This window comes from Nansenia antarctica (genome assembly GCF_963989245.1).
Source record: "Nansenia antarctica genome assembly, chromosome: 1".
Classification (NCBI taxonomy): Eukaryota; Metazoa; Chordata; class Actinopteri; order Argentiniformes; family Microstomatidae; genus Nansenia; species Nansenia antarctica.
In genome coordinates, this window is record NC_137674.1 from 58,202,154 (window position 1) to 58,217,137 (window position 14,984).

Genomic DNA, 14,984 nt, shown 5'->3' on the forward strand with positions numbered 1-14,984 from the left:
CCTTAACTACAAATGAAGTTATTAAATAGCTTTGAATGATTATGGAGCTAGAGACACAGAGAGCACCTCCAATGTATCAGAATGACTTAACGTCGTTTCCTTCTGGAGATATTTCTTCAAATAAAAGATGTGAAAGTATTAACAGTCACTGTCATGACTGTAGCGGAGGAAGCGTGATGAATGCTGTACATTACAGGCGGATCTTCTCTGACAGGATCAACATGGCAGTCATAAACAGACGCAAACAGTATCTAGAACCATTCATATCCATCTCTCTGGTGTTGTGGAGTGTAATACAGTACTAAGTACTTACTGACAGTGTGTCACATGAGAGTACCGTAATAGCAGAACTATACACCATACTGTATATTCATTATGATTAAGTTAAGTTTCTTATAAGTTTCTTTTTCGTTGACCATAGGTACAGTGGAAGACAAGTAAGTATTTCAAGACTCTTTTGATCTTCAGAAGATTGGTCTACATCTGTGTAAAACATGTTCCTCTGTTAAAAAAACTCTCAAAATCAATCTTTCAAAGTTCAGAGTAAAAGAAGCCAAAAAAGAAAATCCAAATAACAAGACCACAATCATGGCTACACATTGTAAAAGGGAGAACAAGCATTACAACACAGGTCCATTTAGAACAGGAGGTAATCAAAGATCCCTCTGTGAGGAACAGTCTCCTAGTCCACCTGTCGATATCGTCTCGTCAATTGCAGGCTATTACCTGTCCTGTTTTCTATTTTCCCTTTCTGTTTGTTCCCTGGTGCAATTACAGTGCTTCGCTCTATGCGGTTGGGCTTGCGATCATTCATGTGATTACAGAGCGGTCTCCATGGCAACACCCGTTTTATACAAGAAGTGCCTTACTTTCACCTTTCCCCCCCTCTCTCTCAGGAGGTTGTAAAAAATAAAGAACAAAAGTGACCTTAGATATGGATCTAGAGGTACCCTGCTGTGTTTGGCTACTCACGGTTGCCTGGTGGGTCTCGACACTCTCCTTCCTCCAGGGTGACGTCATCGATCGCAATGTCCCCCTCAATGCCCGGGCCTCGGATGCCTTCCAGCACAACCTGGGGAAAAAAAGAGAAGGAGGGAGAGAGAGAGAGAAAGAGAGAGAAACGAAGTTTAGTCATATATTTTCATCAGAGAAAAGACACAGGACAGAAAGGGCATCAAAACCTCTGTCCATTACACCATAGCCTATCCCTCATTTAATCACTAAGGCTTATCAAGTGCTATATCAAGATGTGTCCGCAGGGAAACCAAATCCCAATATCAAAGAGACAGACAGAGAGTCACAGGACTACAAGGTGAATGCTGGATATCAGATGAGAAAAGACAGCAGTCTGTGTTATTGTCCATCAAGGATAGAGAACAGAGGCTGGGTAGGTTACAATAGATGGCCCACTGAAACAAAGAGTTTGAGTAGAACTGCCTCCCGTCCTGAGTCATCGAATCGCGAGGGGGCCTCACTCACCTGGAACGACGCCGTTGGGTGGATGCTGACTTTGGCCAGCCGCCAGCGGTCAGCTTGGTTACCGCTCAGCGACCACGCAGGACTCTCTGAGGTGGCCTGGCCCTTCTGCCTCAGGAACGCGTTTAGGGTCCCTACACGATGGGGAAACATGGTCAGACTTCAAGGACTGTTCCTTGAAGGACTTTTCCAATTTCATCATCAATTTGCATTTTGGTATACAGTAATTCATGGTGTGCTATGATTGAGAGCCAATGGTCGTAGCCTTGTATCCCGCTACCCCCCTTTCTGCAATATTTGACAGCAGCTGGTGAAAGGGGGAACGAAGTTGGCAACCAATCGAAATGTTCAGACTTTTATTCTGAAAAATGTCAATAAATGTCAACGTTGTTGAAAATCAATGACTCACTTGATCAATGACACAATCGATTTGGTGAGTAATCCCCACTACTACCTAGTTGTTATAGTTAACTAAATAGTAGTGGGGATTACTCACGTATCTATTGCATTGCAATATTTTGGCTTGACTTTTTAACATTTTCAGAATAAAAGTTTGAACATTTGGTCGGTTGCCGACTTTTTCCCCCTTTAAACAGCTGCTGTCACATATATGGGCGACACAGCAATCAAACTCATGACTCAGAACCATCCAACCATTTGAACCCTCTGAGCCACCATTCCAGAACAATATTATAATTTTGTTAGGTGAAAGCAATGCATAAAACAGCTGCATAAACTCTCTCATCAATATTGAATGCTTTATTATTATTGGATCTTAAATGTCAGTTTAACAGCGGAGGGGTAACTGGTATATAGGGGTGCGGGAGGGGGGGCTATTTGAGTTTCAATCTCTGCCTGCATTCCAAATTCATGTCTTCTTCTGCATTCAAGGCAGAGCTGGAGTGGTGGCAAAGGTTAAAAGCGGGTCGGACAAATTGATACATTTATTAATTCCGGGTTCAACGAGTGATGATGAATTATTCTCAAACACGTAATAATAAAGTTGAATTTTATGGCCGATTAAGTGGCAGAGAATTCCTGGGATTGAACCAACAACGTCACGTTGGAAGGCTCCTCTCAATCATTTATCCCTCCTAGGATTGGGTGTGAATCTGAATGAGCACCAAGTTAAACCTGCTCCTTAGAACTCACACCCTTCCTTCCATGCCGTTTCTAGAACGTGCTGAAGGGGTTAAACTTCTCCACAACAACAGATCCAATGTGAAGAAGACTCAGCTTCTTCTTTTTTTTCTTTTTGCGCCACTTCTCTGGCCTCGCCCTTTGATGTAAAACCATCAGATGATGACACTGAGTGCAACCCACCTCCTTCTTTTCTCTCCTTTTCCTCCTCCTTCTACAAAACAAACAGGTCAAAAGAATGTACCACGCCACAAACAGTGTTGGTTTAAAAGGCTGCCACGCAGAGAATATGCCTCCTCCAGCAACGGGCCAACCGTCCGACCCAGCTCCAGCGTCAGAGCGTATGTTTGCTCCACAGCGAGGCAACCCCAGCCACCCCCACCCCCACCCCCACTCCCACTCCCACAGCTCATGAGGACTATCACTCTGTAGGTTATGAGTGAGTCACAGTGAAGCAAAGAGGCATGTTCGTTCTTAGCTACCGCATCGCCTGCTGGGGGCGAAGACAGAGGAGCGACTGAGATTGCTTTGATGCATCTCATGCTCAGTGAACTGCCTCATTACCGTATGGTTGTGGCTATGGATGCTTCTGAGAGAGAGAGAGAGAGAGAGAGAGAGAGAGAGAGAGAGAGAGAGAGAGAGAGAGAGAGAAAGAGAGAGAGAGGGGGAGGGGGGGCTATAGGTCCCTGTCTGTTCCCTCTTCATCAGCATACGCTTTTCCCCACGACAACACATTCTCCACGAAGATTGTAGGGAATCTGACCTGAGGTTTCACCTAGTGTCCAAGTGTTTAACATACAGGCTGGAATCTTGCTGAGCTGTCTTGTTCTCACTTCTCTTTGAACTTACTGTACTGTAAGGTGGTTATGTCAGTGTCGCTGCACTCTGAGCAGATGCATACTGTAGGAGTTTGGCTGCACAGGCTCATCGAATAATTGTGATATATATTACGAATGCAACTGAATATTAAAACGCTCGACACGACTCCTGGTTATGAATAATTTGCACATCCTGTGTTTTCTTTGATACGAAGAAGAAAAGCGAGTTGTGTGGTATACAATTTCTTCTTTATGGTTGTTCCACCGATTTGATTTCCGAAGATGGATGAATTATGTTTATGTATTATCCTGTGTATTTTACTCACGCCTTATTGGTATTTGACTGCTATGTGGTAAAACTGCTATAAAGTAAAGTTGATTAAGAATTGATGATTTTCAACACTATTTTCCATTCCTAAAAGCAGAGGACTTTCTCAACTGTCTCCATTCTTACTCTCCTGAAATTATATTTGGTAGAATTCCTTTCTCAGGATGCACAGCAGTAAACCCACAAGGGATAAACAATTTAATACAGCGCTGGATAAAATCCTCTAGAACCACTGCACACTTCCCATTATACACACAGAGATTGGAATTACAGCGCAAGAGAGAGGCTGTATAGCATTAGCCATTCCAGCTAATGAAATCGCTCTGATCCCCTGCCCTCTCAGTAGGCCAGACATGAAACAGACTCTTTGCTGTGTGCTGGGGGACTTAATCCCCTGTAAACAAACGTGACACAAAGCTCCAAAGGCAAACTTTGAAGTGTGCTTCAGTAATTAGCTGTGACCTTGTCCCAGGTAGCCCCTGCTAGCTAAATATGGAGTGCTCTCTCTCTCCGAGACCCTGCCACAACTCTCCACTGAGTGTGGGCATGGTCTTTATCGAGTGTGTGCGTCCGTACATCCGGCTGGTTGGCTGCAGCACGACAGACACAGCTCTACTATGACTCAACCCCAGCAACAGTCCCAGGCAAGCACAAACACTCACACAACCACCAACAGGCAAGCACAAACACTCACACAACCACCAACACTTTACACTGTAGAATTAATTCTGTTACTTCATGGATCTGTGAGAACTCACACCAGTTAACCATCCAATGCAGCAGGGTTAAAGATAGTCCCAGGCAAGCACAAACACTCACACAAACACCAACACTTTACACTGTAGAATACATTCTGTCACTTCATGGATCTGTGAGAACTCACACCAGCTAAACATCCAAGTCAGCAGGGTTACAAATAATAAGTGTGAGCTTTGGTTTTAAGGATGTGCAAAAGGCTTATAGAGGTGCTATAGGAGGTGAATAAACATGTATAACCTCAAATTAATGCAAAGTATAAAAACACACTGAATATGGATAGGAACTGGTGGAGCATTTATCAGAACATTCCCATGGTTCAGTATTCCAAATGTTTTCAAAACGTTCTGAGCTCACATTCCGAAACTGCAGACAAGAATTATTTTCAGAGGAGAGAGGCAGAATGCTAAGTAGAGCATCGCTCTGGAGTATCTGAGCGTCTCCAGCCCTTGACATTGAGCCCATTCATCATAACAAACCCCAGCCTGGGCATAGGCCGCACCACAGGCGGGGAGGGAGTGGCTGGGGGAGGGGGGGGTTTGGCTGACGATCAATCTGAGCAAATTGGAAATGTCATGGCCTACTCAACCTCAGCTGAGTGCTGGAGGAGCTCCCGTCTCCCCACCGACCCCCATCCTCTCTACCTCCCTCTCACCCCCCCCCCTCCAGATGTTGGGTCCAGACTCCCATCTGGTCATTTCAACATGTCCATTCCGCAAGGGTGAGCTAAGCTAGCCTGACTCATCCTTGTAGGCTGTCACAAACCTCTAGCACAGCGTCAGCCCATTGTCAGAATTGTGATAGCTAGCTGGTGCCCTCACTTTGCTCTCTCAAGTGCTTGGCGGCTGTGCGAGCAGCGGTTGTCTTAGACGGCAACAGGGATCGCATTAGAGCTCTTCACAACAGCTAATGCTTTTGTCAAACAAGGCTTCCAGCGCAACACTCCTAGACAATGAGAAGGTAATGTAAGAGGCTAAGTAATACCACACACTATTATCAGCCTAGGGAGAGCCAAGGGACTGCTCTAGAGAGAGAGAGAGAGAGAGAGAGAGAGAGAGAGAGAGAGAGAGAGAGAGAGAGAGAGAGAGAGAGAGAGAGAGAGAGAAAGCCTCAGAGAGAGAGAGAGATCTCACCAGGGGATACCAGCCCTTCCTTTTCACAGCCAGAGATCCAATCTCCCACCCCACTCACACTCTTCACACACACACACACACACACACACACACACACACACACACACACACACACACACACACACACACACACACACACACACTAAGAAGTAGTGGGTCTGGAGCTGACTGATTGGGTCCAGGGCGAGGAGAGTCTAAGAGCACAGCATTAGAGACAGAGTGGCACTTCACTGAGAGGAGAGAAACTGCTCTGCCATCGATACTTGAGACCGACGTGTCCACAGCGACGTCATTTGAATTCTGAGAACACACTCCGGGGAGGGAATACTGTGGCATTGTGTACAGCCTATGTTTGTTTGCTTGGACGCTCCAGCTGTAGTAGTAGATCTAAGTGGTTGATGAAAATGGTAAAGCAAATTCCATACTCACTTACGGCCTAGATACGTGTGCTGCGCACGCACGCACGCACACACACACACACACACACACACACACACACACACACACACACACACGACTTACCAATGTGTTTGCCGTACATATGGTAGTAAAATCCGAAGCAGTAAGCAGGGGGGTTGGTAATGCCGTAGGGGTTTTTGGGCGCCACGTTGAAGAATGGGCTCACCAGACGTGCCTGCTCCCCCTCCTTCCGAGGTCTGGAGGTTTCTATGTACATGTAGAAACCTGGGAGAAACACACACCATGTTATTAGCCTTATAACAACATCACACCTGCCGCCATGGCAATACACTCAGTGGACCAATTCGCTAAACATACTTATCTAAAATGTTCACGCAATTCTAGCTCCCCTCCACGTAACCTAACTCGGAGTGCTTAAGTGCCCATATGAGAAATAAGCGTTTGAGGAGGGGTATGACTAAAATGTGGGTCCAATAGATGTCCAATAGATTTCCAAGATAAGTGAATCCTTACCCCATATTGAAACACCCATATTTGGCCTCTACTCAAACTAAGAAGGTGGAATGATTCCATATCTTGACTAACGAGCATTTATTGGCACCCAAAAAATAGTGTCTCACGCACGTTTTGAACCAGCAACGTTCAGGTTGCAAGTCGTGCAGTTCATGAGAGTTTGAGATTGAATTAAAACCAGTGCTTAAATTCAAGTTAGGATCCCAGCCATAAAGACAGCAAATCCGGCCAACACTTTCTGTCCATACACGCTCATTTTGGCGTCTCTTTTCATGTATTTGGAGCTGTTGCAGAATGATCTTGGTCCAGTGGGAGACAGAGGGTGGGGGTGTGCCCGTCTGAAACTGCCTGAGAGCTTTTTTGCCAGGCAATCTCAATAAGCCAAAGACTTTTTGTGTGATTGCCAATGACAATAGGCTAGACTCTAATTGGCCACAAATTGGCCACGGCTGTAAATCTCAAAAATACAAACTTGTGGTTGTGCTCTCCACATTTTATAGAAGCCCCTCCGCCATGAAAGGACAAAAGGTTATACAGTACATGAGAGAAGGAAGTCAATTTCCACTAAAGCCTTCTTCTCTTTCATCTCTAATAACACTAACCAGGGGAAAAGAGGAGAGAGGCCAATGCCTCACATTTATGTCTCCCTCCCTGACACCTTCATGGGCAAGGCAGCAGAACTAACCTTCACCTGACAGGGCCCAAGCATCATTTCAAACCCCATCTCCATCCTGCTTTGGGGCAGGGGAAGGTAGAGAGCGGCTTCACGCGCCCTCTAGTCTGAACCAAAATAGAATTTCTTCTTCAGTGGAATTTGATATCAGATAATTACAGCTCGCTAGGATTTGGGCCTGGTAATGAAATGCTGGACAGTTTCAAACCATTTGGGTGATTAAAGCCAATGTGTTATTAACTACATCAGCTGCTGCCACTACACTCTCATAAAAGACAAGATCACGCTCACTCTCCCCCAGGACACGCACAAGGTGACTATCAGACTTTCTCAGACATCCCTGCCTTGTGGATGTATGTGTGTGTGTGTGTGTGTGTGTGTGTGTGTGTGTGTGTGTGTGTGTGTGTGTGTGTGTGTGGCAAACAGAGAGGAGACTGGAGGACCACAGCCAACAGTGCAATCCTTGTAGAGCCACAGTTAATGATTATTAAATGGATATTTGAAATCAAATCACTGTGATTCAGTAGTTTCAAGGTATGTGTTTAATCACAGCAAATAGATTTTGGAGTGAACTCCACATATCTCTTCAATTACTGGCAGCGCTGCGGTCTGGAGGTCCTGCAGGAGAGGCTGGAGGAGGTAGAAATTGTAATTCATGGAACGGAACGAGACATGTGTTCGATACCGTTCCTCATTCCATTCATTACAATGAGCCCGTCCTCCGCTATTTCTACCTCTGCTAGTCTCCCCGGAGGTCCTGGTACACTCACCCTGCTTGGACCCGCTCCGGTCGCTACTGGGCCCCGTGTTAGGCGTGTACTTGGTGTCACGGGTGGCGGCGCTGTGCCTCGTCCAATCAAAATCGTCGTTCTTGTCCTGCGTGAACATGCAGATGGGCTCCTCCTCAAAGCTGCAGTGGAACTCTCCTGACGAGGGCAAGCAGAAAGGCTGTTAGAGTTATGATGAAAATGACCGACAACCTAATGACAACCTGAGCATGATGTAGTGTGTAGGGTTATAGCAGCTGACCTCTACTGAGCTATGAATCATTCAATTCAATTCAACTTTATTCGCAATATGCAGTGCACTAGGAACATGACTTGGTATTATCATGGTTGTGTTCTACTGCATAGCATAAGGACACTGTGGTGGTTTGTGCGTCTGTGTGTGTGTGTGAATGTGTGTGTGTATAACAATGTAAGCATGTTATAGCTCTCTCTCCTGTGTATGTCATTGCTAACTAACCATAACATGAACAATGAGGAGGAAAGGTGGTTATAGCTCCTACCAATATCTATTAAATATGGAATAGCATACAGTAATTGCTGTCAATTTGCAGTGAGAGGAGTTTCAATTCTTCTCCAGCCTTTCACGCCTGGTCAACTGTGACACTGTGCAAATACATTCTGGACTAAGTGAGTGGGGCTATCTTTTCTTTTCCAGTATTACGCACAGGTGACACTCTGGTGCTCGACATCACCTCCTAAACCCGAACACCGTTCCAGGTAATGTGTAGGTATGAGAGTTTAAAGGGCTATGGCTAGGGGACAATAGAGCCTAGCCTCTATAGGCTCTCAATGGCATAAGTTAAGGATCTCGACTTCTAGATAACGCTATGTATTGAGACTTAGTATACGACAGTATACGACTTATACAAATGTGCCAGGGGAGGCTGGTGGAGCTAAACAATCAGAAGACGGCTCATTGCGATGCACCGAATGGTGGAATGAGGAACGGTAACGTGTGAGCAAACTGAGAAACACATACCGAACATAACCAGAAGACATTTTGGAAAAGAGAGAATAAAAAAATAAAAAATAAAACAGGTTTCCACAGAATCCTCCTCAAAGAGTCGGTTAAAAAAAGGAGCATTAAAGAGTCACGACGCGGCCGCTTGGCCGCATATTAAATGGTTTTATTAAAACGTAGCTGGGAGCACTTCGGAAGTGGTGACCTTGGGAGAGGCAGGATATGCAGTTTTTTTTTTACGTCAGTGGAAAGAGGCGGAAGGAGTGTGTGTGTGTGTGTGTGTGTGTGTGTGTGTGTGTGTGTGTGTGTGTGTGTGTGTGTGTGCGTGTGCGTGCATGGGGCTGGAGCTCTTGACTCCCCCCGTAGGCATGCGGATCTAAATAGAGGTCTAGCCCTCTGGCGCTTCGGTTAATGCCAGCCCACTGTCAGCTAAGCTTAATGTGCCTCCTCCATATAAAGAGGGGGATTTAGAGGGTTGGAGGGAAGGATGGAGGGGAGGAGGAGAAGGAGGAGGAGGTGTGCAGGTACGAATGTCTGTGTCCTGCAGGGGTCTGATAATGATGTTGGTGATTAGGATGTTTGCGATTACGTTTCAGGAGTGTTTATGTGTAAACAACAATACGGTAAAGCAAGTGTGTGTTTGACAAGAAGGGAGTTACCTAATGGCTTCTATAATGACACATCAGAAACACATCAGAAACACACTGTACAGTACACTCACACACACCCCCAAGTCCTCCCAAGACACACACACACACAGACACACACAGACACACACACAGACACACACAGACACACACAGGCACACGCATGCGCACGCACACACACACACACACACACACACACACAAACACACACACACACACACACACACACACACACACACACACACACACACAATGACTGCCTCTTTACCACAGACACAAATGCTGTTCCTTTTTTTGCAGTGTTGTTGGACATGCTAGAGCGGAAATACTCCGCGGGACACACAGTCAACGTGTCCTCCCGACTGTGAACACCGGTCCAGGTCTGAGAGAGGAGCTCCTGATCATCTGCTTGTCTGATCAAGACATGTTCAGTGAGGTGCAGGAACAACTAAAGCAGTACTTACTCAGGTGAGGGTTGATGGGCGCTGTAAAACAAAAAGGGCAGAAACAAGAGATACCGTTAACAATATCGTAGAACACTCGTCCATCATTTATACACCTCTCTGCTGACTCACAGAAAGGCTTTTGCATGCCCTTGAGGTGTCGGTGATTCACAGAGCATTTTGTCACATAAAAGTTTGGTGACACCACACGGAGATAGAACGCATACAAACAACGTGTGACTCAAGTTAACATTTAGCCACTTTTTTTCCCCTCCCGATCCTGTATTGAATACGTCAACAAAATAAAATCATCCACAAAACAAAATCAACAAATAACGTCTAAACTAACTGCCGCAGAAGTCATCCGCTTGGTATTGGTAGATAGACCATTATTATCTTAATGTGTTGAGGGCTCCAAAGGATTTGAAGTGACAGAGATAACCAGAGTAGAATGCTATCCCTCTCCTCTGGTGATATCTACTGTACGTCAGTGGGATTAGTAAGAATGGCAGTGACGGTAATGAGCTTATAAGCACAACAGCTTATCATCATCAGTACCATTTATATGCCTCGCTGATGTCCTTACCCAAGGTGACTTCACAAAATCAAAACACCACAACACTCTAATTGGATGTACTCCACGTGTCCCTATTGCATTTTACATGAGATACACCGTTGCTCTTTGGTGTATTTGAAAACGGTAGATACTACTGTAAGTGGGATGACCCTACCCTAAACCCTAACCCTTAACCTTAACTCTTACCGTAACCATTGTAAATCATTTGAAACTTCAATGGACTCGAGCCATTCCAAACATCTGGCAACTCTTTTAGTGAGCAGTCCATGAAACCGACTGGCTTGATTGTACGTATATGAACATGAGAGGAATGTTCACATAGAACTATTGCTATAGTTGCTATAATTGCTATTGGCTATAGTTAGTTTTGTTACTTAAATATGTAGCTCAAATGTGACACTGTCTGGTAATAGGTTGTCCTCCATTAAAACACCTGCATCTCAGAGTCATTCCACCTGCCAATTCATGGCTTGATCTGCATTCCCTCAATGATAATTAAAGAGGCTAAGGCTGTGGCAAACACAGAAAGGTCAAGGGTATCAAATGCTGTTTGTTGCAATGTAAGCCAGTTATGCTTGCAGTTCATTTTTTTGCAGAGTAAATACAATTTAGGCTGTCAAGAAGATGCATGGGCTTTTTAATGATCGATTCCTGTCCGAGTAAATGGATGTGATACATCAGCTTAACCGCAAAACAATGTTACTGCGGCTTCGTGATTTATGAAACTCAGCCACTCATGGAAGGAATTGATTTGAATCCACTCGATTAAATCAAGAAATAACAAATCATTCCCACAAAGAAAACATGTGTAAAGGAACACTGGTTAAGAACGGTCAGCCTCTTACAGTATACAACAAGGAAAACTACAAGGTCTGAATGAACGATATAGAAGTGAACTGAAAAGGGAGATTTGTTTCTATGTTATTGTGGGTTGCGGCGTCTTCCCAAACACCCCCTCCTTAACAAGAAAAGGGAGGATGAGAAGGCTAGAAAATAAATTAAAGTGGGAACATTTGAGGAGGAGAGGAGAGGAGAGGTGAGGCAGATGAGATGAGAGGCAGATGAGAGGAAAGGCAGAAGAGAGGAGAGAAGGGGAGAGGAGAGGAGAGGATTAAGTGGAATGGGGAGAAAGTGACAGCGGTCGTTTAGAAACATGTTTGCAGAGCAGCAACCCTCAGGGAGAGCAAACTGTTTTTATCTGTCTCTTATTTCTTCCTCCCTTCTTTAAAAATAAATAAATAAATATAACAAATCTCTAGCTACCAGGGTCACCACAAGATAGGACTCAATAGTTTGAATAGAGACTACAGTTTGAGTCTGTTGCAGGAGACAGGGCAGTGATAGGTTCTCCTTGAGTTTGGCCTTGTTCAAACAAACCAAGGTGGTCACGGTCGAAGCCGCATTCAGTTATCTTCTGTTAAACAACAACTGTGATGCCAGCAGACAAATTCCATTGAATTGACTGAGGAGGTGTCACGCCCTCCACTTTCACCTAGCCTATGCCAGTATCGCTTTCTCCTGCCTGTCTCTCTGTGTGTGTGTGTGTGTGTGTGTGTGTGTATGTGTGTATGTGTGTGGGCGTGGCCCAGGCTCCAGCAATCAGTCTTCATCATCTCCACCTGCCCGGTATTCACATTGTGGTTCACCAGCTCATCTAATCACAGTATTTAAACCCCGGGCTTCCCTTGCACTCATCGACAGATCGTTGTTTGTCATTACAAGTCAGTCTCGCTTGCGTAGCTGCACCTAGTTTCTTGTGTATTCTCTGTGTGTATTTTATGTGTATTTTTGTCTTACTGGGTTTGCCTTATCTCTCTATGCTACAGGACCACTTTGCGGCTTCTGCCTATCTGCCTGCCCTGTCCTGCCTGGCTGCCTGCCCTGCTACCCTACTTGCCATTCCGCCCTGTTACTCCTTTCTTAGCTATTCCCTATTAAAACCCGATTCTTTTATATATATAAATATATATTTTTCTTTTATATATGTGTCTGCGCTTGGGTTCCTTAGCTCTGACCGTGGTTAAATTGTTTAAAGCACAGGCCTCCAGTTTGAGGTAACAGAAATGATAATAATGATATAGGCCTTCCATATTTCCTCTGTTAAAACATTTAGTTGAGAATGAAATCCAAACAGATAGCTGCAGAGTCACTGCAGCAGTCCACAGAGAGAGTAGAAATCAAGCCGGCTGCTTTAGAGAATAGTTTTAAATGACAAGCTATAGCCGCAGGCCATAGAAATGGAAGTCAACTTTTAGACGGATTCTATTCTTTTATTCTCTGGCAAACACTCACTGATGCCCCCCCTCCTCCTCCCTTTCTCTCTCTCTCCTCCCTCCGTTTCCCCCCCCACCCCTCTCTCCCTCTCCCTCTTTGAGACCTTGGTTATGAAAATATGTTTCGTTTGACTGTTATTTTACCTGCAGCCTCTCCAGCCTGACTCACACGCAGCCCCAGTCCAGATTAATGTGTCTGGTTTAGTCATATCGCTTCCCCAACTGATGAAATCAAGCTGAGCAGAGAGAGGGCCAGGAGCTAGCCTCACCCACTACCACTGCTGCATACACAATGATGAGCACATATTATGTGTCCATACGTATCACACACACACACACACACACACACACACACACACACACACACACACACACACACACACACACCACTTCAGTAAAAGGTGGACGCAAACTAGCAGTAAATAACGAGAGGAATCCTCTGAATGTGAAGGTTTCGGCAGGGAATTGAAAGCAGTTTCAAAGCAGTCCTTTCACATCCCACTGGCACTTCTGTCTGCAGTAACAACAGCAATGACAACAACAACAATAACAACAACAACAACAACAATGTGTTACATTCACATGTTTATTGTAGTGTGTTGATTTCACTGGCTTCCACTGGACTTCAAGTTGCATCACACTGTGTTCATTGAATAGGCCACTAGAGCTTGTGGTGTGTGTGTGTGTGTGTGTGTGTGTGTGTGTGTGTGTGTGTGTGTGTGTGTTTTAAGGTATTACCAGTGTAGCAGGTATTTTGGCAGGAAGGCATAGGCCTAATGGCTAGAATTCTGATATCAGCCCAAACCTAGCGCGCACGTCACATGGCTTTCTCAGACCACGATGGCCACTCTCCAGACTACTAAACGTGATTGATAGGAATGTTGGGGAGTGTGGATTGTGGGGTCGGTTACGAGCGGTTGGGTTGTCTATGGGGACATCTTAACTGTTGCTATTGTAAATGGTCTGCTCTGTAATACAGTAGAGGACCAACGGACAGGAAGCCAACCAAAATTAAGTCACTGTCTGTGTCCTGCCTGGCCTCTGTGGAACATTGTCCTTTGAGCTATTATTGTATTTCCAGGAAAATTAAGAATTTGAAAAGGGAGCCACTCTCCTGTCTAGCAGAAGTGTCCTGCAAGCGTTTTGGGAAATGACGTACATGCTATATCGAAAAGAAATTACAAGAAGAACAGCCGACCTTCTCAGGTGAGTTTGAGGCCAGGAATACAATTATGGGCAGTTAGCACTCTTTTTCTACAGAACTACCAACAATTACAGTTTCCTTGCATCCTTTCATTTCTTGAACCATTTTCTCTTGTGAAAAGACCAACACACCATAGGGGAGTGAAGGACAGTTCTAAAAGCTTTCACAGCTTCCTAAAGAGCTCTTAACAAAAGTAAATGAGGTAGTATTCTGTCATGTGCTACGCAGTTAATATTGAATTACGTTTCTCATTACTTTTTTACCTACATAACACTAGACTCTACATTGCTAACATGTGCTGGCTACACACCAGAAGGAGGCTGGTGGAGGTCGAAACCAGAAAACGGGCTCATTGTAATGCACAGAATAAGGAATCGTATCAAACACGATCACAGCTCGAAAGAAACCTGTCGGTCGTATTAAATACGAGCATATTCCAGCACTCTCTCTGCTTCATGTCATTGAGGACGGAAATATCTTTAAGGGATCACACGTCCTTCACGTGGAATACCCTTCCCTACGGGCGGACACACGGGACTATCACTGCACAGTGCCCACACAGATCCGCAATGCATTTCCAGCTTGTCTCTTGCATCAGTGCTTGGATGAGAGGAGAGATGGAGAGCAAATTGTCGAGAGGAGGACTTAACTCTCTGCGGGCCTCTGGTTGGATGAGCTTTACACTGGTTTAAACTGCAGGGGACGGCTCAGTCTCCTCGCTGGACAGAAGCTCAGACCGGCCAGAACTAAATCACACAACTAGCTTAAAGATGACCTCTGCACCCGGTGCTAGAGGAAGATCACTCGGAGCACGACGGCCGATTTACTGTCAGA

At 45.1% G+C, this 14,984-nt stretch overlaps 1 protein-coding gene across 1 annotated transcript in view; it reads right to left on the reverse strand.

Annotated features, from left to right (window-relative positions):
- LOC308175418 (MAM domain-containing glycosylphosphatidylinositol anchor protein 2) overlaps window positions 1–14,984 on the reverse strand; it is a gene marked incomplete at both ends in the record, with an annotated part of 202,491 nt that overhangs the window by 354 nt on the left and 187,153 nt on the right. The window contains 5 exons of the mRNA XM_080550231.1: window positions 973–1,072; window positions 1,480–1,610; window positions 6,174–6,335; window positions 8,028–8,183; window positions 10,118–10,138. Of these exons, the coding sequence (XP_080406357.1) occupies window positions 973–1,072; window positions 1,480–1,610; window positions 6,174–6,335; window positions 8,028–8,183; window positions 10,118–10,138 (570 nt within the window). The remainder of the gene's footprint in view (window positions 1–972; window positions 1,073–1,479; window positions 1,611–6,173; window positions 6,336–8,027; window positions 8,184–10,117; window positions 10,139–14,984) is intronic.